This window comes from Pseudonaja textilis, chromosome 5, assembly GCF_049901715.1.
Source record: "Pseudonaja textilis isolate UNSWEBS1 chromosome 5, rPseTex1.2, whole genome shotgun sequence".
NCBI classification, from domain to species: Eukaryota; Metazoa; Chordata; class Lepidosauria; order Squamata; family Elapidae; genus Pseudonaja; species Pseudonaja textilis.
Window position 1 is genome coordinate 40,724,374 of NC_141994.1, and position 26,803 is coordinate 40,751,176.

General features: G+C 35.2%; 1 protein-coding gene across 5 annotated transcripts in view; it reads left to right on the forward strand.

The window, feature by feature from the left end:
• Positions 1–382: 382 nt before the first annotated feature.
• The window catches only part of PLEKHG7 (pleckstrin homology and RhoGEF domain containing G7), a 30,398-nt gene continuing 3,977 nt past the window's right edge, over positions 383–26,803 (forward strand). For 2 of the 5 annotated variants that reach the window (XM_026698773.2, XM_087934580.1), the window contains exons 1-14: positions 1,049–1,184; positions 4,155–4,818; positions 6,161–6,186; positions 9,185–9,312; positions 12,635–12,675; positions 15,345–15,446; positions 15,707–15,856; positions 18,538–18,633; positions 19,806–19,901; positions 20,739–20,852; positions 21,749–21,920; positions 22,908–23,023; positions 23,716–23,809; positions 25,137–25,216. In XM_026698773.2, coding sequence (XP_026554558.1) covers positions 4,156–4,818; positions 6,161–6,186; positions 9,185–9,312; positions 12,635–12,675; positions 15,345–15,446; positions 15,707–15,856; positions 18,538–18,633; positions 19,806–19,901; positions 20,739–20,852; positions 21,749–21,920; positions 22,908–23,023; positions 23,716–23,809; positions 25,137–25,216 — 1,878 coding nt within the window. In that variant the 5' untranslated portion in view covers positions 1,049–1,184; position 4,155. The other 3 variants (XM_087934578.1, XM_087934579.1, XM_087934581.1) reach the window with 3 other exon arrangements.

Sequence of the window (26,803 nt, forward strand, 5' to 3'; positions counted from 1 at the left end):
CTAACATATTCTTATATATTTATCAGTTATTAATCAACCATGACTAAATTATTTATTCTATTATTTTATACAAGATATCCCGAATTTTATTTTAAAATGTATATTGTACTTTCATCCAATGGTTATATATGTCTACTTTATATTTTATATCAATTGATTAAACTTCTATAACAAAATTATCTAATCTATTACATTACCATGTCTTTTTGTCCAACCATTGATAAAACAAATCCCATATCATACATATAAAATTGTTTATCTTCTTGTTCTCTAATTTCAAATGTCAATTTACTCATTTCAGCACAGTCCATAATTTTCCTAATAACTTCCCAGTGAGAATATTCTTGTATCATCAGAAACTATCTTCCTTTCCAACCCATCCAGAAAGTTCTTTCTGGCCTCAGAATATCAGAAAGATGGAAAAAGAAGCATCTACAGGTTGCAAAATGTCATGGATCTTCTGAACTCAAAAGCATCCTGAATCCGTAACCTATACCTATTTTGGTAAATCCCTCTCTACTTCCTCACTTCTGCTCTCAACCTGAACCCAGGAGAGTCTTGAGTTTCCAATGGCTATGATATCAAAATCTTCAGATCAGATAGGATTGATCTGACCAAAATGACAGTGAAAAGGGATGTATTACTATCTTGGTGCTATAAGACAAATCAGTCTGTTCAAATTGTACATTTACTCATAGCTGAATAGCACACTGTCTATCAAATCTACTCCAGCAATATTTCTTGATTTTCCCCCTATGTTTATTTATTCACTAGACAGATACCTGAAAGCACATGGGAAAAAATAAGAAATTGAGAAGTAAAAGAATTAAAGAAACATGTCTATAGGGGAAATATAATGAATAATGTAATGTAGATCATGTTACCTTCTGTAAAGTAGCTTGTTACCACTTCCTTTTTTACTGTTGTGATTAAAAAAATCCCCTTGGAAACATACAAAGAGGTCAAACAAGTTTTTTATTGTTGCTTTCAGAAAGACGGCTAGTGAAGCCAAACAACAAAGCACTACAGTTATATTTCAGGTAACTACACTAAACTCAACCACATTAAAAGGTAGTGAAACTTACTGGAGGATTCAGGCAGTCTTCGAAGAAAATTTCTTGTAATGTATTTTTTTCTGCAGTAGAAGACAACTCTGAAATAACTGTGTATCTGCTGTTTAAAGTGTAAGTAATGAACTAAATTCAACTAAAATCATCAAATTATCCTTTCTAGAAATTTTACCTTCTGGTATTATTTATAAAAAATGTTAATTAAGTGTGCTTGTTTTTTCATGTTTAATTTTAAAGTGGTTTTGAAAGACAGTGAAATTAAAATATTATAAGGTGATGTACAGTGTGACTTTATGAACATGGTATTCTCTGTTGCTTGTGTAAAACATAAAGAAATGATACACAAATGTTTTCCAAGGGTCAGCCTAACATGTTTTGTATCAAACAAGCTTGCCAAACCCTTAAGTTTATAGAAGTGCAAGAAATCTATAGAAAGAAAAGAACCTTCCAGGTTTTATGTAATAGAACTTACTGTTTATGGGACTGTAAACTATTGGTTTACATTCAGTAAACTGAAACAATCCAAGCTACATCATTCACACAGGGTTAGTAATCTATATACTGTAGATACAGTAACATAAAATGGGCATCACAACAGTAGTCCAGCAGTCAAACATTGGGCTGGGAATCCCAAAACTTCTTTTCCATGTCAGGAATCTTACCCACAAATTTCACAAAACTGGTGATCAAAAATGTTTGCCTGATTTCACACCATGTTAATATAGAATATTGAGAACTGTAGTGTTTAAACATGGTTAAAAATAAATGAAAATAAAAGCCGACCCAAAGGTATTATTAAATTGAAAAACACAACTTTATTCATGTGCTCCTTTGTCCCATCTACATGTCATCATTGATGAAAGTGTGTACTTCCTAAGATGTATTTAATATGGCCCTCTGGTCAAAGGCTGCCGATCCACTGATAGATATTTATAAATCTTCCTTAGAAATATTTGTGGATGATAAACTTAGGAAAATGTTGCTTTGAGGTATTTTATAACCAAGAACTTACCAAGATTGGTGGAGATGGCAAAATTAACTGCATTAATTAGGGATTTCTTAAAAACTGCTGGAAAACCACTTTAGCTCAAAAGAGAAAAAAATAAAACTTTTAGTTTTGATGATTAAATAGGTCATGATTGTAGAAATGGATAGTATTTGTTATTTAAGATTTTTTATAAAGTTGATATTATGACTATATTATCAAAAGAATTTGGAAGCCACTGCTTTTTGTTTTCTTCTTTTCTTTATTTTTCCTCACTTTATCTACATTTCCCCTTTCCTTCACCTCCTTTCCTCTTCCCCTATATTTTCATTGTCTTTATTTATGTTTGTATTTTATATTAAGAAAAAAAATAGTAAAAAAATATTTTTAAAAAAGCAGGTCCCCAAGAAATGTGAAAAGTTATGTGATTTTTGTTGAAAAAAATATTTATTCAATATTTATTTGTTCAATTTCCATGGATGTCCATTTCAGACAATGAATCTTATAATATTAATTTCCATATAATACTGCTCCCCTTGATTTCTGGAGAGTAATTTCATAGTAGACAATTACAAATTATTAATTTTTAAATATATTTACTGGATTTATATTCTACTACAATCGATGCCATCTTTGAGTAACTTACATACTCTATTTTGAAAATTAAAATTAAAAATTATGTAATATCAATAACTATTCAACATTCACCTAGGGGTGGGATTCTACCAGTATGGATCAGTTCTATAGAACCAGTTGTTATGATTCTGTGCAGTTTGGAGAACTGGCAAATCATGCCACTGGCTGGTCCCGCCCCACCCCACCCCCCTCACCCCATCCAGTCCATCCTTACCTGGAATGCATGCCATCCAACTTGCCTGCATTGTACCTTCGCCTAATTTTTGGTAAGTTGCTATTTTTCCTTTTGTTCCCCAACGATCAGCTGTTCCGACTATCAGGCTATTTGCATAGTTTTTATTACCTATTTTCAAATAGACATAAAAATGGACAATCACCAAAAATAAAGGGGAAAAACACACAAATAAACTCAAATAAAAAAATCTCTAATTACATCTATATCAAGTTCATCTGATTTTTTTTAAGTCTTTAAAAGGGAAAATTGAACCTGGAACAGCTTTAGAAGAGACAACCAGTACTCAAAGCAAACTGGTTCTTAATCTAAATTTTGACGTACAGATGTTACATCAGCATTCATGAAGCCTAATCACTATTCTGGAGCAACTCCAGCTTCAGAAAGAATTTCAAGCGTAACTCACATAGAGCACATTGTAGTCTAAGTGAGAGACAACCAAGGCATGTGTGAATGAGGACATGGTTTCCCCAATCCAGAAAGGCTCATAATTATTCCTGCAGATGAAATTTTACAAGGGTGTTTTTGCTACAACTGCCAGATGAGATTCACTTAAGGACCTCAAGTTATTTTTTGACATATAATTATTATTAAATCAATTTTAAGAGTATAAAAACAATATAGATTTTGTATAAAAATGTAAAGTTTAAAAGTAAATAAAAAGTGCAAAAAAAAAGAAAGAAATAGAGAAGAAAAGCAAAGAAAAAGGTACAAAGAAGCTACTTCTCATTTTCTTAACGGCAGCTAAGTGTATTTATACTTTATCTTCTTTCTCTGAAGTTACAACATAACTATATAGTCAATTCCTTTCTAGTCATCAAACACATAAATCACAAGCTCATTTTTTCCAGCAAAAAATCCACAAGAAGTTTCTAATAACTAATAAATAGGGTTATTGTCCTTTCTTTAATCAGACAAGTCAATTTTCCCCTCTTTGTTAATTTTGTCATCTTCACCAGTTTTTCTTTCATTGTGGATATTTCAGAGCCTTTCAATTTTTGTGGATATAATATTTTGCAGCAGGAATCCCAAGTTATAAACAGTTTGTCACAGAAGGAATCATGCTTAATCTTATCCAGAATTATAAATACCATAACAACAATTGCAAAGAGCTATTCATGGAAAATTATTAAGCATTATGAAAAAATGTATACTTTTAAAATAACAGATGCAGTTATTTTATGCAGTTGAAAACATTATTCTTTTTTCTGTCCTATGCTTAATTATCCAGAATGGAAAATATGGACAGTGGATCTTCTCTGGACATGGATGAAGTAATTAACATGAATGAACAGGGCCTTGTATTTAAGGAGACTGAACTTTGGAAAGAAAATGTGGATTTAATAGAAAAGAGCAACCTGGGAAATACCGTGTCCTTTTCCTATGAAATATCAGCCCCAACCAACATAGGGATAAAATTGGGCCCTGGTAGCCTCACCAGGAGGCGGGAATTGACTGGTAAGTTGCATCTACTGAATGTGGAGCATGATGGTGCTGACAATCCTCCATATCTATTTGATAGGCATGCTCCAAGTAGGATTTCTACTTCTCCAACCTTGAGGAGGCTGAGAAAAAATACCTCATCAGTTTCTCAAATAGCTTCACTCCAGGACAATGTTGAGAACATAAGAATAGATGAACAGATGCCACAAATCGACATTTTTCTTTCTATGCATCCAGAACTTCCTTCTCGCCCTAAACATTGTTCTTTCCCATCAACCTCTGGCGTTTACTCAAATACAGTGGCCCAAGTACAACACTCTACATCAGTTAACCCCACAATGAATCTACTAGATAACAATGGTGATTTCAGTGATACTCAAACAGTACAGAACAGTAGAGAGAACAACCCTTCTCTAGAATGTGAAGGAAAGAATTCTCAGCAATATAGCCAGGTAAGTAATACAATTTTAAAAGAACAAAAAAAAATTCTCTTTTCTGAATTGGCATACATTAAAATTGTTCGACTGAAAGTCTCATATAATAAATCATGTCATTATTATTCTTAGATTTACAAGAAATTTAGCACTGTTTGACAGCTATTCCAGCCTGTCTCAACCTGATGTCCCATGAATATGTTGAAACGAGTCTTTGTTTACACTGGCTAGCATGTTTTTTATAACTGAATACTTGTAAAGGGCATTGATTGGAACATCTAGTCATTTTCCAATTAAGTTTGCATAGTTCAAAATAATTATTTAGCCTAAAATCATTAATTTAGGCTGAAAAGCTATCATCTAAATCAAATAATTTATATGACATGAAACAGTTTAGATGGTGCTAATCTTCAATTCTCATCATCAAACGCGATAACTTATGACAATGAAAGTTGGGAGTTGGCAGTAGTGTCTATTGGCCCATTTAGACTATATTCACATGTTAAGCAGTAGAGGGCTATTAATCATAATTAATTTGTTTTTAAATAAAAACTGTTTACCCAAATGGATTGTAAAAATAAACATATCCAAGAATTTAGGAATTTAGAATGTCATATTCATTTTCTGACATAGTTGTTCAAAGCAGGAAGCAGAAATCCAATCAAACATTTGTCATGCAGTATGGTTTATTAAATGGCCTGAATTCCAAAGATGTCAAATGCCATCTAAACCTGAGTTAAGTGGGAAAATTATAGGGAAGTTTTGATACCATCATGAAACATCCATGAACTGAACAGTCCTATGATTATGGAAAAATATTTTGTAATGCCATTATCAGTTTCCTCAGCCTTGCTACTTATTAGTCAAAAATGACCAGAATTATTTTCTCCAATTGGTTCTAATGAAAGAGAAATTATTATGCTATCTGTGTTTTGATGTATTCTGTAATGCAAGCTGTGGCTCTTAAATATGTCCCTGGAAAACCTCATTTTCTTTCTTGGTGGTGGTTATATATAAATGAATAGACATTTTTTCTCTAATTGTGAATATGCTATCACACAGGCACTATTTACCAGTGCAACTCAATATTTATTCAATGCACTCTAATTAAGGGTAACATGGCAGCTTACTCTTAATTGGAGTATACTGTTGCTTGAGCATAATGATGGTCATCCATTGTGCTTGTGAACCTTTTGAATCCAACTACTAGCCGGTTATGGAATTGTGGACTAAATATGTTCCTGGCCTGATTTTTAGGCCTTAGATGATCAACATTACATTTTAGTTCTGAAATTCCATTTTTCATGTGAAGCAAAGCCATTAGTTATTATAACTAACACTCAATGCCTTATTTTCTCAGGCCTTGGATTTACATAAATCTAGTAGGTATGTATAATCTTGCTATTTTAACATCAACATAATATTCCCATGTTGTTTCATGTTGAGAAGTAAGAATGATATATTCACTGCATCTAAAATCATTTATGTTTAAATACAAGTGGCCACGTTTTAAATATTCCACTACTGAGTTGTTTAAACTTGCTCTGTTAACAACAGGTACTTCGTGTTTGCATATTAGTTCAGACATGCCCAGCTATATTTGTCTTTTCATTTTGTACTGTTAGAAGTAGCTGCACAACTGCTTGAAATTGCTAACAGAGTTAAAACATCCTAAAGCAAAAAAAAACTTACTGTAACATATATTTCTGCAAGTTTTTTTTAACCCTTGACTTACCAAATTGAAAATACACCTACAATTCAGATGACCTTTTCTCAACCTAATGCCTTTTGGATGTATTGGATTTCAGGTCTCTTAATCCCTAAACAGATGGTCAATATTGAGGAAGACTATTATTGCTGTTCTACACAAGGCATTACACGAAGTCCATGTTGCTACAGATGCATCAAACATAGTTTGATTCCTAAAATGTAAGATAATTTTAAGGAACATTAAGGCCATCAAAGATTAATCAACTATGTTCACTTATTTTACCTATTAATGACAGAAGAACGAAGATATTTCACAGTAGATTAACAATTGTTCAGTTATTTGATGATTGCAAGTATAACTGTCTTGAAAAATAAAATTAGTAATTCTATTTACATTGCTGGGATCTATTCCTTGCTTTCAGAATATCCTAATATTTCCTCCCTTCCCTCTTTTGTTACATGTAGATAATATTGTTCAATTTTATAGCTTTTTTTGTATAAAAATATTACAACCAGGTTTATCCCTTTAGGAAGGATGAGTTTGTTGTCAGAGGGATCAGATTACACATGGAAGCAAACTGTTCAGGTTTTCTTTTTACGTTATGCTTGTTCTATTCTACTCTAAATATTTGATGGAACTTTTATCCTAAAGAGAGAATATAACTTGACTTCTTTGAATAAAACCAGCACTGAATTTGAGCAGGAAAGAAGTTTTCATTGGCTAATCTGATTTGGGTGATTACTTCTTTGGCCTGATCTTTCAGAACAGAGTTAGGGAGAATCATGCTCTCTGGAATCAAAGGACATGATAACTTTCTCAGATTTTGTGCAGAACAAATTAAAATATGCAAACTATACGGACTGTACTCTTCCTGTTGTACTAGATTTATCAAACTCTTTGATTGATTCAATGATTTCTGGTAAAACCTAGGAGAGAAAACTATAATAAAACATGTTATGTAGATTCTCAATTTTGAATTTATCATAACCTGTTTGACAGTGGTGGGATTCAAATAATTTAACAACCAGTTCTCTGCCTTAATGACTGGCTGGGTAGGTCTGGCTGTGTGGGCATATGACTGTGTGGGCATGGCCAACTTGACATCACTCATCACACCCAGCCCCACCTCCGCCCGTTTTTCGGCCTGTTTTGAAGTCCACAAGTCTTAAAATTGCCAAGATTGGATACCCCTGAGCTAAATGTTTTGATAGATCAGTGTTTTTCAAATTTTGCAACTTTTAAGATGTGTAGACATCAACTTCCAGAATGCTGGATGGGCAATTATGGAAGTCCACACATCTTAGGATTGCAAGTTTGAAAAACCCTATCAAATATGGACAAATTAAGATCCTTAATTTGGTCTCCTTTTTTTAAAAAATAATATATTACAGATTATCCTGAGCAGCATATCTGTGAAGGAAGACTCTTATGGAAAAATGCTTTATGCATAAAAATATAGAAAGGCATCTAAAGACCACTAATCTCCCCACCTTCATGGACCATAATTTATGACAAGAAATTCGCAATGATCTCAACATAAATTTTCCTCAGCTTTGCTTTGCCTGAATATGCAATATCTATGCTCTGTCATTGAGCTGTGATCATTCTGGCCCTAAAAATAGACACAAAATTCTCTCAGTCACAAGAATTTTCCACCATTCTCTTTACTTATAGTATGGGACCCTAAAATGGACACAAAGTTCTCCCAATCATAAAACTGTTCTCCTCCTTCTTTATTTATATTCTGGAATAGTCAGATAATGAGGAAAAGCTGAGCAGAAGAGATACGTGGACAGACATTATTATTGATCTGATTTATCCCAGAACTGTTATTACTGGAAAAAAGGGACTTTTACACTGATACTTAAGATTCCTTTACTACCCCTCCCCATTACTCTGGCCTCTTGGTTTTCCTCCCTCCTTTCCTTGATTTCTTTCCAAAGAGTTTAGTTGCTTGTTGTGCAACTAAATGTGCTAGAGACAGATGTGTGTTTTAAAGCACAATCTGTTTTGCAAAGAGATGTACTGATATGAGGAAAGGCCCAAGTGGGTGGAAGGATTTTTGACCCTCTTTCAAGATTATATTCTCAGAATTGGTTCTAAACTGGACTAAAGTTTATTTGTACAGAAATTGTAATTGGAGCAAAGAAGGAAGCAGGGGCTTTAGAAAAACAATTTTATGGCAATTCGAGTTTTTGATGAAGTTTTCTTTTCCTTATTTTTATATCTTAGCTTTAAATCAACCCAAAGACATTACATTTGTTCAACATAATCTATATATGGGGTATGGGAACTTATATCAATTTTTTTCACAAAGCTTTTCTATAGTCCAGGTGTTACTGTGCTTAGTAGTGCAATTTTATACTATTTCATATGCTTGTGTAATAATCCAAATTCAGAAGGGGAAATATGCTTTGGGGTGAAGGTTCACTCTGTGTTTGCCAGCAAATGTTAAAAGATTTGTACAGTGGGGCTGAAATTGTTTGATCAACATTATTTTCTCTGCGAAGGTTCATGTAGGTCAGCTACTCCACATTGTTGATTGGGTAAATGTCTATATATTGTTGTATGAGGTTTGTATGAAGTAAAGAGGTGCATTTTCTCCCTTTGTTAATAACAACTTCTTGGAAGTAATTAAGCACCCTGTTTTTATTTTCCTTTTACACTATACAGGTTAGCTGTCCGCAGGCATAGCTCAGTGGTGGTGAGTTTGCCTGGACTTGAGATGTTCCCTGGAGACTTGTTGATATCAGACAGTGCAGCACAATTCCTATACCAATCAGCATCACTGCAAAACTCAGGTCAGGGAGGGAAATCTGTGAATTGCGTTTTTAACTCAAAATAACTTCTGGGAGTTTTATACTGTTAAATGTAGCACTGCAGCAGCAGATTTGCACTATTGGCTATGAAACAACATCAGTCCCCATTAAAATGCTCTGTGCCCCAGACTCTGGTGGAAAGAACATGATAAACTCTAAATGTGAATGGCAAACCATGATTTCATGTTCATATATAAACTCCCCCCTAAAAAGCCACCCCAAAATCCCCCCTAAAAAACCACAACCTGAACTGAAGACCTATTTTGTTCAGCATGCTAGGAAAATGGTTTTGTTTTAAAAAGATACTGAATCACAAACAAACCTAGTTTAATACATTAGACAAATCAAGGTTAGTTCTCATAACAAATTAAGATATGAATGGAGTTAGATGACCCCACAACACTTAAGTCCAGTACCTATATAGTTAGGAAGGTAAAAACAATCCCTCGTTTCTTTTATTAAAGTGCTCTTTGCAGTTAGATTCATGATGTGAATGCTATGACCAGTCAAAAGTAAGATAATTGCAAATGATTTTAAACATGAAAAACAGGACAATAAAACCAATACAAAACAAAGGAAGAGTAAAAGAGGTGGCATAATAACAAACCATGTGTAAACAAAAGAAAACAATCCAAATTAAAGGGAGGTTTCAGTCACCCTCACTAAAAGCCTGGATGAAGAGCCAGTCTTTCAGGCCTCTTTGAAACACTAGTAGTGTTGGAGTTTTCTTCCCTTTTCCTACTCTTTTTTCTTCTTTTCCTGAACACTGTTTTTTTTTTTAAACAAGTTTTATTGATTTTTCAAGACAAACAAAACATATAAAACCTCCTTTCCAAGAACTACCCATAAACTTCAACAAGACAAACAAAGCATTATTCTTTAAAACATGGTTCCACATTATCACACTTGAAGCAAAACATTGGAGAAAAAAAAAAAAACCTCCTTAGTTATCATTTATACATATCTTCTCCCAATTTCTCTCCCTTTAATTTCATTTCTCCAAGATTTTATTAATTTAGAATCAAACATAATCCACACACTAAACATAAAACATAAAACTTCTTTGAAAAGTGACTTGGCCCCAGGTTACATCTTTTTGACAGACCTAAATCAAATTCATGCCCACCTTATATACCCTTCATATCTTATTAACCATTTTGTATTTTCTATATAACTTCTCCCATCTTTTCACTCTCTTAATTATATTTTATTTATTTCATCTTATTTCAAAGTCATTATACTTATGTCTTTTGTCCGTTCTTTAGTAAACATCTATGTATCTCTTCCCTTTAACCAAAAAATTTCCCCTGTAATCGCTTTTGAAGTATGACGCCTTCTCCTAAAATAAAACTTAAAATAATACATAATTTCCATTCTGATTCTGCTTAGTACCTTCTACATATTAAATCTTAAAATGAAAGAATAACAAACTTATAGTATAATTAAATGTATAATTTCTATTCTAATTCTAGTTCTAATAAGTACATTGTTTTAGAATAATCATTTAACAGATCTCCTAATATTTAATCAAATATCAACATCCATCATTATTAAACATTAATATTTCATTCCAAATACAAATACTACAATACTATCTTATGCACTCTTGCAGAATCTTCTTTAATTATAAGCTATCTATCATCCTTCATCTCTAAAGAAAAAACTTTTTTTAAAAAAATCTTGTCCTAACCCGTGGCTTTTTTTTTCTTTTTCCCTCCCTTTCTTCTCCAATCTGGTCTTTTTGCCCCCTCCTCTCCTCTCCCCCTTTTTAAGTTTCCCTCTCTGTTGTAATTCTCTTTTCAATTGCTTTCTAACATTGTACCTTCTTTTCATCCTATTTTTCTTTTTCTTGGTTGTTTTATTAAATCTTAAATTCTCCTTTTCCCTTCCTTCCTTCCCATTTTCTTTCTTAATCAAACTTTTTAGTCCATTAAAGATGGCTTCTTCCTTTTCTTCTTCTTCTTCTCCTTCTCCTTCCTCCAGTGTTTGCTGGTACGTAGAAACCGCCATTTCTAAAAAGTGGAAGGCAGCTCCCAAAGAATCCTTGCCACTTTGTTGTCTTTCTTTTAGTTTTTCATATTCCATTTTCAGTTCATCAACCGGTGGTACCATTATAAGTTTTTTTTTAAAAAAAAAAACAACAACAACCCAGAAGCTTTCAATCTTGAAGTAATTTCCAAATGTCAGAGTTATCAAACAATCCAAATAAGCAAAACTTTTTCCCTCTTCTTCTCTTTACAGTTTTTTCTCCAGAGGCAAAATCCCAGATATATTTTAAAAGCCGTATTTCCATTAATTAATGGTCTTGTAATCTTCAAAGCGTCTCCTCCAGCAAAGTTTAGGAAAAAAAAATTTTTTTTTTTTTTAGTCCTCCCCTTCCCACTTATAACAAAGAGCTTATTTTTACCTTTAGAGAGCAAGTTTTTCTGTGCTCCTTTGCTTTCTCCGTAGGGAGGGGGAGTGAGCTTTCCTTCAGCACTTTCGCCGATGTTACAAATTCTTTTGGAAACAAATGTAACAATCCAAAGTCAGGTTCCCAGGGTGTTTTAAAAGTACATCATGTCCTGGTTTAGCCAAGAAAACTTCTCCTTCTAAGTCTTCCTCCTGCGCAAACTTGTCCGGTTGAAGAATCCTTCATGGCTGCCGAGACAGCCGCTCATCCGTCTCGGGAAAAAGGAGTCTAGCCGGCTGGGGAGGGGGGGTGCGATGTCCCCAGACCCCTGCTCGGATCTCCTCTGTCTTCCGCTGCCCCTTCAGGGTAGCGACAACCCCCAAATCCAGTTGGATCGGGGGTACCTTGACGGCGAGCACAGCAGGGACCCGCAGAGAAGCGGATTCCTGCCGTCGACGAAGCCTTACAACCCGGAAGTCACCCTTTTCCTGAACACTGTTGGTTGGCTGATTAGTGGAGAATAGTCTGGTGATACAAGATCCCTCTACTAGGATGTTCCTGGTGTAACATCTTGTAGGATACCAGACATGATTCCTAGAAAAATGGAGCTAGGGAGGGAGTGATTCAGTATTCTCAAAATGGCAACTTTTGACCAAGTTAGCATTGCTGTATCGTGCTAGAACATTTTAAGTTGATTTGATTTGTGTGTTAGCCCTCTGGAATACTCTCCTCCCCAAAAGTGCAAATTTCTCTGACTCTGCTGTGAAATGGGGCTTGAAGCCTTGTTCTTTTCCCAAAGCCCTGAATCAACTGAGTTAACTGTGTTGTGTAAATAGGATCACAAAATCACATTTTCTACAATATATATTTTTGATTCTTTAACAATGGTCTTCTCTTTCTTCCATGCAATAGAGTCCAAAAGGACATGGTGGCCATTTGCTAAAAAAGGAATGGTGAGTATTTTGCAAATTTTGCAGATTCTCACTCTCAGTTGATACTCTATACACCGAAAACCTCATGAAATTCTGAAGGTATGCCTTCACTGCCACAATATCTGCCCTCTGGAATACTATTCCCTAAGAGGTTCGTGTTTTCCTGACCCCAATGACTTTTTAATGAGCCTTGACAACATGGTCTTTTCCCCGGATTAAGTGTACTTTTGAATGAAATTATATTAATTTGCAGGTATGTTTGGTCATAGTGGTGATAGTGTGTGGTGGAGTGTGTGAGAGTGGTTAGATGGATAAGTCTGGGTGTAGTGAGTGAGAGAGAAAGGTGGAAGGAAGGAAGGAAGGAAGGAAGGAAGGAAGGAAGGAAGGAAGGAAGGAAGGAAGGAAGGAAGGAAGGATGGATGGAAAGACGGAAGGAAGGAAAACATTCAAACAGGCACACACCTAATGTTCATCAATATGACTTGCATTTTAGATTCAAATCAAGAGTTAGTCAACATAATATCTATAACATAGTGGTTCCCAAAGTGGGTGGTAGCGCCCCCTGGGGGTGGTGGGATGCCTTAGGGGGGGCACTAAGAGGCAAGGGGGTGGCAGGGGGGCACTAAGAGGTGGCAGGGGGTTATTCAAGGCACGGGCCCTGCAGGTTCACTCATTGATTGCAGCACTGCGGAAGCGGTGGCACGTTACATGCTGCCATGGCCACATTCAATGTGCTGCCCCCTTCTGCCTCTTAGTGCCCCTCTGCTGGCCCCCTGCTAAGAGGTGGCAGGGAGGCATTCAAGGTGCCAGCCCTGCAGGTTCACCCATTGACTGTAGTAACGCTCCGGAGCCGGTGCCTCCAATGCGGAAGTGGGGCATGTTATGTGCCGCCGCAGCGGCGTTTGACATGCCACCCCCTGCCACCTCTTAGCATCCCCAAGGGGGCCGGCAGAGGGGTGCTAAGAAGTGGCAGGGGGGCCAGCAGAGGTGCTGGCTGGCCCTGCAGTTTCATCCATTGAGGCGCTGGCTCATCCATCCATCCATCCATCCATCCATCCATGCTCGAAGCACCGGCCCCACAGGCACATCAGGAAAGTAGAGCAAAGCCAGTCTGGGAGGGAGGGAGGAAAGGAGGAAGAGAGAGAGAGAGAAAGAGAGAGAGAGACCTGATGCATCAGATTGAATGAGGCCTAGTTTAGACTGAGGCCCTTTTCCACATTGAAACATCTTTGCCAGCACATTGAAACCTCTTTGGCTTCTATTAAAGGTTTTCTGGACAAAACATAGTCAAGACTATCAGGAAGCTCTCACATTTTGTTGAGGCTTTAAACAGGATCCATTGGACCAGATCTCCACCCTAAAAAATTACTTTTCCCCAATATATTACAATGCCAATTCTGAAGAAGGCAAAACCAAAATGTACTGGTAAATTACAAGGAGAACACACACACACACACACACACACACACACACACACACTTCCTTCTAATCCTGCTGGAGCAGGTGATTGGACTAGAATAGATATCTCATTATCTTTCTCCTCCCTCCCTCCCTCCTTCTTTATTTCTTTTTCTTTCTGTCCCTTCCCTTCTTTGTCTGTCCCTTTTTCTTCCTTTCCCTTTTCTCTTTCTTTTCTTCCTATCTTTCTTTTCTCTCTCTCTTTTCCTCTCTCAGGCTCACCCCTTTAGATCAGGGGTCACCAAACGTTTGGGCCTCAGGGACCACCAAACTCATAATTTTAAATCCCGGAGACCACTAATATGAATTTTGACTGACGGTGGCTTTCTGGCGTTGGTGGGAGAGAGAGAGAGAGAGATCTGATCCAACCTTTCTCTCTACCTCTCTCTCACACACACAGGTGGGGTGGGATTTAGACCCCTGATCTAAAGCTGTCAAAACTCCAAAAAAAGGGCAAGTAGCTCTGGGGAGGCCAGTCATAAATTAGAACACTTGCTAAACAACTGCCCATTAAGTGAGGACCACTTGTATTTGGTTTGCCAGTCACCTGGCCATGCCCACCCAGTCACATGACCAGCAAGCCACACCCTCAAATTAGGCCAAGCCCACAGACATTTGAATCCCACCCCAGGTGAGGGGTACCGAGGATGAGTTTATGGTGGTGGACTTAAAGGGGGTGGTAGACTTAAAAAGTTTGGGAACCACTGCTATAACATATTATAAAATACCGGAGAAGGGTAGCTGTTTATCCTTATAGCAGCCCTGTATTTTGCACTGATATTCAACTCATACATTATTTCAGTAAGCTATTGCATATAAAAACACAAGTCATGCTACATCAACCCTTAAGTTTTCTTTCACTTTGGTGGAAGAGCAAAAGTGATACCCTCATAATTTAAGGATGATGAATAAACTTCATTTAATTTTTCTGCATTAGTACATTCTGAAAATATTCATTTATAATAAAAACACTCACAATATTCCTGTTTATTTTCCTATGCCAATGTTGACTAATTTAGTAGATCAGTCTACTTCATTTTTCGTCTATATTCCATAATGGTTGGCAACCATATTATATTAAAATTCATGTATCTTCTGGACTGCCTTATTGAAGTTTGATCTTATTTTTCTAAAGGGGGACTTTATTGGGAAATGATCTGCAACCTTCCCTCCAGTTTGAAAATATGACTTTAACTTTTTCAAATTAACATATGAATTTTATCTTTAAATAGAATAAAGACAAACAAAAACAAATAGCTGAGCTGGAATATTGTCTCTCAACTCTAACCATTAAAATGTCTGAGTCTGCTGGCTACAAATTTCACAGTGTAAAGGTACAATATTCCTTATCACATAATTTTAGTACATTTGCTTTAACTTGGCTCTTTGATTTCTCTTAACATTATTTTTCTCATTGCTATATATAAGATATGGCACTATTAATTTTATTTTATATGAGTTTTAATTCTATAACAAATATTCAACATATGACCATCAACAATCATTCTGGTGTTAAAACAGCAAAGATGAAAGATCCCTTTGAGAATAAATATGTATAAAGAAGCATACTGTGTATTTGTATTTACAATTACAGGATAAAACATGGCATGAAATGCTGAAGATGTATCAACTGGAGTCAGAAGCCACTAGTGATCAGTTAGACACAAAGAAGAAAGAAGCTGTGTGGGAGCTATTCACAACAGAATGCAACTATTTTCTTGATCATCTGTTGGTTCTCAAAATGGTATACTTAAGTTTTTCAACTATTTTAGTGCTTACAGCTTACCCATTCACCTGACAGGGGTCTTGTGCAACCATCTCCTCCATTGAGGGTGGTGTTCTGTAAGCTGACATGTCAGCCATGGCAGGGATTGCTCAACAAGACTCTGGCAGTTTTTACAAATCAATTTCAACTGGAATGAAGTGACTTGGAAAAGGATATCTCTAATCTAAGAGCAGACCCAGACTTTCTGCTTTGCCTATCAGCATTGAGGGATGCTCTCTGCCATCTCAGTGCAGGAATGAATGACAATATCCCCTCTCATTCCAGCCCATTACACACATCCCATATCTGTGTTACCAGCGTCAACTCAAAACTGTAGTTTTGTGATGGGACCTATCTAAAGTGCTTCAGCACAGATGGTCTCTGGTGATCCATCCTAGTAGCAGCCCATGTTCAATAAGATGTCATTCCTTGCATGCCCCCGGCCTCCCACTGCTGGTTGCTTCCCTTGCAGTCATTTCATCCTGGATTGCTAGGCTTCTGTGTTCTCTGCTGGTGGGTAGTTGTTGTTTTTAAATTAATCTTGACATTAAAGTCAATGATCCATCATGTCAGTGACTCATCTTCAACCCCAGAAGCTTATGCTACACAGTTTTGCAAAACTATCCTTCCTTTTAAAAAAAGCTTTAAGTTGCAATGGAGAGACATGGCTATTTGGTTTCTATAAAGCTGAACTCACTCCTTTCTTGCTAAAGAGTTTCCATGGCACTACAGAGGAAACAAGAAAACCAGTGCTCTGTTTATCACAATATAAGAACATAATGCGGGAAGAAGAGGGCAGATAACCACTTTTAGGGTCAAAGGAGCTAATATGGGGGAAAGGGTGGAAACATTTCCAAAATCAAGGAGACTCATAGAAACTAGTAAGAAATGAGCAATCCATGAAAGGAAAAGAAAATATTGGCAGACTGGTCCACATTGGTCCTGGCTGGCGAGGGTTGTTTTCCATGCATGGATAAAAAAGCAAGAAACAGGAGAATGACCAAGCGGATCTTGCAATGGCCTTATTCCAGGTGAATACAAGCCCCATTCCATTACCAACCTGTTGTAGTCCAGGATGGAATTTCTAACACTGGCTTAAGAAAAATATGTGTTAGATAAATGGAAAGTATAATTCAGCATAGTGTATTAAGGAAGGTTAGTGTAATGTTATTTTAGGAACAGAGAAACTCAATTAACAATCTTACATACCATCAATAATGTGATTTGCTTATTTTTGGTTTATACAAGTGATATGAAAGTTCATTCTACATAGCTCAAAGTTAAATGTGAACCAAACCATAAGTTGTTGTTCAACAATGCATGATTCAAAAAAAAATATCTTGCCTCAGTATTATGTACAAACAAGGCCAATCATGAAACAAAGGCTACTTTTTATGAAACGTCCTGGTTTCTTCAACACTACGCTGCTTTTGTTTTTCACTTCTCCATTTACCAGCTTCCTTACTACATGAGAACTGAAATCCAGTTATACAAATACATTTGGGGGGGAGGGGGAGACTACTTGTATTTACTTAAATTGGGAACTATGCTTACTAGAAATAGCTTCCTCAAATGTAAGAGGAAGGTGTTCTAGTAATGAGTCTTTCCAAAAGGAAATCTTTCTCCAGTCAAATTCATTTCCTGATAATTTTATGGACATATTCGGATTTCCTTGGTATAGTATTGGAATAGTTTGTCATTAGCTCAATGGCATTTGAATTAATGGAATGTCATTTCCACTTTCTAACAGGTTATAGTCTTAACATTTCTTGATGGCCTCTGATCCAATACTTTGTACACAAGGCTTGGTTCTCACAGTATGTCTTATAAAGATGTGCAGTAGATAACCACCATCATAATTTACTATATGTAATGTAATAGTTTCATTATATTAACATTTCAAAGAAAATGTTTTAATAAATCAGCATAAAACAAAGAACATGGGGAAAACATATGCTTGATTTTATACATGCCTACTTCAAATTAAACCATTTGGAGGGTTTCATCCTTTAACTGAATTGTGAAATAATTGTCATTTCAACTTGGCAGCAATGCAATACACAAGATTTCCAAGCAGTTATGAGCGCATCTGTCTTGTGTTATTACAGGGGATTTCAGGGGAATTGGGGGAAATTTAGATGCATTCTCTCATATACAAGCATATTCCAGGCCCTTGAAATGTAGTGCTATTCTTGGGATTTTTATTTTTATTTGTTATTTGGGGGATGTACAGAGCGCAGTTTGTAATTTACTAATAGTTCCCCATACGATCTGAAATAGTTTTGGCACGGATAAGATATTCCCAGTCCTTTAATGATGGCAACAATAAAATGACTGTCTTAAATTATAACACTGTCTTCTGACAGGGATAAGCTTATTTAGCCATAACTAATTCTTGACTTTAAATTCCTTTTGGTTTATATCTCTCTGTTTCCCCTAGAAATAAATGTTTACTTATAATAATTATAATTTCATAATTATAATAATTCTGAAATTCTAGTTTAAAAACAAAGTAGTCTTTGAATGAAATCTGAGCTCTGTTTTAGAACTATAATGGATTAGTTTCCTCAAAAGAAGAACTAGTAGAAAGGGTAAGATTAAAGGATTTGGAAAATAAATTATTATCCAGAAATTGCTGTTTGTTGCTTTGTTTTTCAAAGATTTTTTTGGATACATTAAAGTACCTGCAGAGCAAAGAACTCCTATCAGATGTGGATCCTGAGTTACTATTTGCAAACCTGGAAGAATTAAATCAGGTGATAACAAGGAACTTTAGTGATAATAAAAATGTGGCCATACCAGAATTATTCATGCCACCAAATTAATGTGATTGGTAATAATTAAACATTATTGGTATCAAAATAATCCAAATACTGCTTGTTTTTTAAAATGTAAATCTCTGGAAAACTGAAATAGAAAATATAAGATACTAACTTTTCCAAAGCATTTATTCCAAAGTTGTGATTTAATTATAAAGGATATCATATAACCCTACATTGAACAAAGTTTGGACTCCTGGTTTGATGGTTAAAATCTGTGTGTTCACCAAATCTGACATACTTTTTAATAACCATCCAAAATTCATTTTAGTATCTGTTAATAATTCATAGACGTGTCCTTATTTTAAGATGGAGAAAGAAAAAAAGATCCTGAGATTTTAACACCAGCATTACAAAAGAATGTCTTTGACTCCCTGTCTTGGAATGATACATAAGATCCAGAAATATATTATCATTTAATTTCAAAGGAATGTTCATAAACTGTGCTACACAAATTCAACAGAGCATCGCCCTCCCCAATCTGGGCCCATCTAGAATTGTTCATCCTCAGTAATAGGGTTTAAGAAAATATTCCATTGAAAACAATGAAAAGTTTTTTTGCCAAACCTAATTTGGCTGCCCCAGGAATGATCTGGGGAAATGGTCACAGTCACTTGCACAAAAAAAAAAAAAAAACCACAGGACAAACTCTGTTGAAGTGAAGCAACTAGGCTTGAGAATTGAGAATTGAAGTGGAAGAGAAGTACAGCAAATAACTTTTGGGAAGATTAACAGGAAAAATAGCCTTTTTTTCTATGTGGTTGTGCCTTCCTGCCAATTACACAGTGACATCCCAAAGCATTTTCAAGTCCCAATTGCAACAGATGGGATGGTCTTTCCCAGCTGTACAAAAGGAGCCATCTTCAGTTTTTAATCCTATCCACATTTTATTTGCAGATGCTGTCCTGTTCTAGCCTACAGGCATCAAAAGCTTCAATGGAAAGGAATGTGGCTCATTTTATTTATTAAATTTTTATGCCGCCCCCTCACTGATAAGGTGACTCTGGGTGGCTTGCAAACCTTACAAATCCTCATGCCATCTATATGTTAAAGTCTACAGATTTTAGATACAAAATTAATTTTAAATAATAAATATATTCTTTGCTTAGGTGACTCTAAGTTTTGTAACCAGTTTATTTAGCACCATGGAGGATCTTCTTCTCGGGCACACCCCCTCCCTTGATTTCATCAGTGTGCTCACAAAGGTAATAAGTTACTGAATACATTCCATTGTGAACCTGGCGAGAAATGTTGGAAAGCAGAAGTTTTGATTCCTGTAAAGAAACCCACAATTCTGTCGTTTTAGTCTAAAATCACTACAATGCTACATAAAAGGTATTTTAGCCACAAGTGTTCGGAAAGTGGCTTCTTTTTTACTAGTTATGATAATGTGTTTTTCCCAAGTCTGTTGACTTCTGGGTGTCTTGGATATTTTGGTGCTCACAATTCTGCAGGCTGCAGGTCTTTGGTTATTGTGGCTATGATGAGGGAAATGGAAATCTGACAGTTGGATAGATCTGTCTGGACAACTGTATACAATACAAGACCATCACAGCAGTAAAATTTTGCTTTAACAGACTAATTGGGAGGAAAGGTCTCTGTTATTGAGAACCTTTTAATGAAAGGGAGAATAGGGCATGGCAAGTTTATGATACGATTTGTGTGATTAAGTTGTGATACTTGCATTAAGTCTAGTAAAATGAGGTTTTGGTGATAGTTTCCTTTTGTAAGCCAAAGAAAACAATAGGTTCCATGATTTTATGGATATTTCATGAGAAATACAGTAAATTTCACTAAAATCAATGAACATCCTAAACTAATGTGCTTACTATTTTAAACCTTGCAATAAGGCTGGATCATGCCCACTGTAGTTTTGTTTTTGTAACAATCATGATCAAAGAACTAGTATTAATAGAAAGTTAGTAGAAAGTTCAGCATCATGGCTAGGTAAAAATTTCAAGGCAATTTTTTTTAAAAAAACATATGGATCAGTATGCTTTGTACTCTATCATTAAGTGCCTAATATTTTGTTTATCTTCCAGCATTTCAAAGGTAACCTGTGTCAGAGCCATCAGATATACTGTCTGACTTACACTTCTGCTATTTTTTACTTGGAAAAACTGAAAAAAAGAGAAGATTTTGGCACCTATTTGAAAGTAAAGCTATTAATTGGATCCTTGATCTATTTTACAGTGTTTAAACTGATTTCACTATGTCCAGGAGAAAGCACTAAGCAAAAGAGAAAGAGGAGAGAGAGAAGAGAGAGAGAGGGAGAGATTCAGGCTGCTTTTAACTGAATAGTGGCAGAATTTTGTTGTTGATCAATATGTTAAGTTCTGTCAAATGGCACAGCTAGCTCATTTTGGCTGATCTCACAAGCTAAAGAGGGTCATATCTGATTGATACTTGAATGAGAGATGACCAGGAAATAGTAAGGAGGCAAGCAAGCCTGGAAGGACAAGTAAATATTTACAAAAAGCAGCAGTGGGAAAATTGCTGCCAAGGAAAACAAAATACACGTGTTTATGAAAACAAAAATTAGCAAAGTCAGACTTAACACAAAAAAACTTTAACAAAATAATGTTTTTAAACCAAATTTTTAATTGTTGAACACTTTTTCTATTTTTCTGTATTGTAACTAAAAATATTTTAGTTAATTATTTTGTATAGATGATTACTAAAATAATTTATTTTTGTTCGCTCAAGAAGGAAATCATTTCTTTATATATTTCTTTTTTACTGTATATTTGTTTTTTCTATTCTTATTCTTATTTCTACTTTTCTTTTTTGCATTTCCTATTTTTTCTTTTCATTCTTTTATTGCTTTAGTTTTTCTTTTTAAGTGTAATGCTTAAAAGTAATAGTATAAAAATACTATTAAAAATATTCATTTAAAAATAGAATAATTTGCATAGATTAAGTTATCCAATAAATAATGTCATATTCAATTTAAATTTAGGAATAAATGGTTTATGGTATGACCAATATTCACTGTGTTAAGAAATCCCATTGAAATTGTTTCCTAATATGTCTTTTCCATCAAATTTAATAGTGGTGTGAGCGGAATAAAGAATGTAAGCGACTCCATCTAGCTGAAATGTTAGTTGCACCTTTACACAAGTTGACTCGCTATCCCCTCCTATTAAAGAACATTTGGAAAAATACAGACGCAGCAGAGAAAGTTATCATTAATTCACTTAAGGAAAAGGTGGAAACATCAATACGTGAGTAAAGAAACTTAAAACATCAATAAAATGGCAATGCAAGCTTGATGTTACTTCATTACAATGTTATATCTCCACTATCTCATTTTAAAGGCTATAACAAGGGTCTTCAAACTTGGCAAGTTTAAGACTTGTGGACTTCACCTCCCAGAATTCCTGAGCTAACATGACTGGAGGAAGAATTCTGGGAGTTGAAGTCCACAAGTCTTAAAGCTGTCAAGTTTGAAGACCCCTGGGCTATAATATCAGTTTTTGATTACAGCATCCTTGTGAATATTTTTTTCTCTACACAAGCCTTAAATTACCTCTGAAAGCCTCAGGAATTTGCAGGCTGAGATGTGGCCAGGCCTTCTCCGTGTTTATCCCACAGCACTGAAATATCTTCTGGTCCTTGTTTTACTATTTTTGTTGGAAAGCTTTCTTTTTCCTTTTGTTCCTTTCCCTTTTCATTCTATGTGAGTTTTGCCATGTAGTTTTGAAATAAATTTTGTTTCTATTTTTAGTTCCAACTCTCTAGCAATTCTTTTAAGTATTTTATCATTGTATCTGAATATTTTTTTTATTTTATGCTAAAGTTCTTATATTTTTTTATGTTTGCTGTTGTTATAAGATATTGATATTGAAATACTTCTGAGATTTACTGTAAGCTGCTTGGGGAACTTTTTTGTTCTGAAAGTTAATGTAAATGTTATTCAATACTACTATCAGTAGTAGTATTGTACAAACTTATTTTAAAAATCAATCTATTCAAATCAGAATAAGCACAAGAAACTAAAAATCGGACAGTTCAGTTTTGATGTGTGTGTGTATGTGTTTCTAAAATAGTATGATATCCACAGATTATAAAATTACACTAGAGTTTACCAATGTGGACATTTACTACTTTGTGTGAAGATTGCTAATGTTCATTATAATTTGTCACCATAAATGTTTATAGAAATGCTATTATCAGTCATCAATTACTGGCTTTCTGTGGCATATTTTTAGGCGATTTGGAAGGTAAAGTGAAATGGCTGGATAATTTTCAGAAATTTAAACAGCTTCAGGAAATTATAATTTGGCCTTCACTTTGGGATCAAGACAAGAGACATTTTGTTCCTGAGGTATGCAATTTCTTGATTAACACAGAAAATGTTATAGCATAGTCTTTAATCTTTCTCACCTAAGAATTATCATACAAATGGAGTAAAAGATTCTAACCATTATCACATAGTGTGGAATATTCTACCTTCATAGCTGGTAGATCACAATAATCAATCACAACATTGAATATAAAAGGTTACTATCTATTGATTATTTGTTTCAAATGATGTATCACAGTATGAACTATGAAGGTTGAAGGGTCCCAGGCAAGTATGGCCTTGGAGACTCTAAAATGGAAATCTTGTATTTTCACCCCTTCAGTCCCTCCCCCATCCTCCAGTTGATCTTATATAGCATTTTTAATGTTTGAATAATGTTTGGGTATAACCACAGTTATACCCAGCATTTTCATTTCTTTGGCCAGCCTCCGAGAGAAGAAAGTATGAAAAAATACCAGATATGGGTGTGTATTGTTAAAGTTGGAAATCCTGATCTCATTAACAAAGCAGGGCTAAAGATTAAAGCTTAATAACTTTTTATTGTGAAGTTTGTATATAAGATTTTGTTCTTGCAACTTTTAACAGTATCATGATGTGTCAGTTTGTTTTCTATTGGCAACTGCTTGTTATTTATTTTCTTTATACTTTCAAATAAAAATTCACTTCTTATCTACTAAGTGGCCTTTCCTGGCTTCCTTTTTCCTCATCTTAAGTCTCTCAAGTACATGCTAAGAGATAATCCACATGAAAACATCTTGTCACCTACAAAGAGATCACTTGTTCTTGAAGGCCGATTGATACTTGCAGGTAAATACAATATTTCATATTTGACGAGAAAATTAGTCAGTATGCAAGATGAAATAGCTTCCAAACCTCATGAAAGAACAGAAACAAAGTCTTTACAAAATGAGGCACAGAATACGTGTTATCCAGGCAGAATTTCTAGCTCATTTTTGTGTCTAATTCTGGATATTTACTATTTAATAAGTAAAAGTAAATGACCATAGTTTGAAATCACAGCATTAATCATAGAAAACTAGGGCTTCCATAAATGTCATAAATCTTAAGTATTCAGAGATTTCATAAAATCAAGATAGCTGACAGTTAAAAAGATACTCCTTTGGTCTTTTTAGCTGCCAGAAAAAAGGAGTGTGGGGAAACAAGGCATTTTTGAAATGCCTACATATCAACTCAGTAGCCTAAAGTTGTCAGAGCATAAGAAGGTTATTGGAGAGCATAATGGATGACTCTTGGAGACTGATGTGTCCTATTGGAGAAGTCACGTCCGGGGATGGGGAGAAGACCAGGGTTCAAGGGGGAAATTATGTGATTTAGTACCGGCTGCATCCAGCCACGCACCAACATGGCAATTTCTATTAAACCAATTTACTTTTTCTGAGATGCAGCTAGAGACTTTTGCTTTGAATGAGGGGGATTTGTTAGAGCCCTGACAATAGCATCCCTCTCCATGGTTTGCAAAGTCAAAGCCTATTACTTAGACATGACCAAGTGAATCTCCAACAGGTGTCCCCTTGCTTACATATAGGTATTCCCAGGATTGGTACAGAAATCTACTAAAGTATTAATTCTTGAAGAATTCTTTTGTTCTGCCTGTTACGGCTGAAACTCCTTTCTCTTAGCCAGTTCTTTCATATTATGGGACTGGGGTTTTTTTTCTGATGAATGGGAGAAGTTATTGTAAAACTCCAGACTTGAAATCCATAGTGTGACTTAAGTTACTTCTGCCGGCACCAGTGCTTTGCAACCATCTATTTAATTCAGCCTTGTAGATACAATTGCAATAATTTTTACATGAGGATCTATCTTTACATTGCAGTCCATACAGTATCACTGTGGCTGATATGAATGTTTAATAATTCAAATACAAATTTAATCTCTTTATACTTTTAAAATTGTAGGGTTTTAATAGGAAGGAGCTATTTTCTTCCAATGTCTTCATACATAAAAGAATATTACAAAGTTCTATTGGTTAGAAAACCTAAGTAACATACTTTTCAACTTCTTCCAAAACTTTCTGTTAGATCTGCCGAAATCAAAAGGTATTGAGGAGCTCAGAAAATAGTTTCGTTTTTAATATACCTGTATCATGGTTCACCTTTTATTTGCTCTGCAGAATCTATGAGATTTACCGACGTCTATCTGTTCCTGTTTGATGATTTGTTATTGATTACAAAACCTAACAGATATAAAAAGGTAACAAAATAAAAAAGGAAAGAAAGAGAAAAATAATAATCAGCTGCTATTGTATTTATATACATTTTGACTTGATGGGAACAGGAGGAGTTGTAGATAACTGGCAAAGCAATTATTTAATTATCAAAGAATTCAGAAGAGGGCTATGGAATTAAACTATGCCCTTTTGCAGAAAGCTACCTGACTTATTTTCAGAACTCTTCCATTCAGTACTTGGAATTGTATTTTTTTTTTTTTTGCTTCATGAGGCAGTTTCTAACATTTACAAAGACATACTTTACCAAATAAGCCCACTGTTTGCTTAAATGGAGGAACTTTTGGAATGGCTCCCAACTTTTGTTGTTCACCCTCAGTTCCATGCTGATTAACAGCTTTCGAATCAGCAGGAAATGATCTTAAGATGGAAAAATATCATACATCAAAGAGATAGCAGATGGAAATAAGGAATTTGCAACAGTTTAAACATGTCTTGATATAAAGAAATCTCTAGAAATTGGGGGAAAACAGAACTACTGAAATGCGAAGATTAAGATTACCTGAGCTCACTAAATATACAGGGAGGGAGGAAGCTTATCCAAGAAGATCAACTTTAAAGAAACAAAAAACACTCTTGTAAAGCATACACTAAAGCCATTAGTTTATTATTTGGGGAGAGCTAATCTCCCAGAACAGAAGGACTTCAAAAGGTTGCCATGATACAAGCCAAGTCTTTGGAGGACCTGTAATACCTGCTTATGTCAACCATGTTTGTTTTTAGGATTTGGTTTCATACTTTCAATATCTTCTATTTCATTGTGCATAATAGTTATTACAATTTGGCTGAAGGATATTGGATGGGAACTCCCCTTGGGTCTCTTCACAATAGGTAGTAAATACAGTTAATATTAATAACCAGAGAATATTTCTGGCTTATGTCAAAAGCTATGCAAAGAGTGACTTGCTTCACAAAATCACTAAAATGGGGCTAGATGTAACCATGGTTTGCTGAACAAGGTATATTGGTCTGATTCAAGCATACTGCTATGATTTCTTGACCATGATGATTCAGATATCTCATTAAGCCAAAAATAAAGAAACCATATCATGGTTTAGCATGTCCGTGCAAAGCTAGTCACTTGTAGTAGAGCTTTGATAGAAGCAGGAAATGAAATTAGTAGCCTGATTTATACATCAACTTCATCATCAATAAGCAACTTCATCATAAGCAACTTCACTATGCTTATTTCAAATAAGTTTGTCTTTTCTTTTTCTTCCTCCCTCTTCTCTTTGAACATGTCCAAACATGAGTCGGTATGTGTTTCTGAGCTAATTTCCTGTCTCCTTCCAAATTAGTTGGTTTCCTTTTACTCCATTCCATCTGCCTCCCATTAGTTGAACTTTAAGGTTAATTACACTACAACCAGGGGTGGGATTCTACCATTTCACACCAATTCGCTAGAACCGGTTGTTAACATTCTAAGCAGTTTGGAGAACCGGTTGTTAGAAGACATTACTGCCTAATCCTGTAAGGAAGCAGGAAGGAAACATTCTGGTGTTGCTTACAGAAACTGCCTCTCCGTTAACCCTTATTACATTCTTGGCAGGACT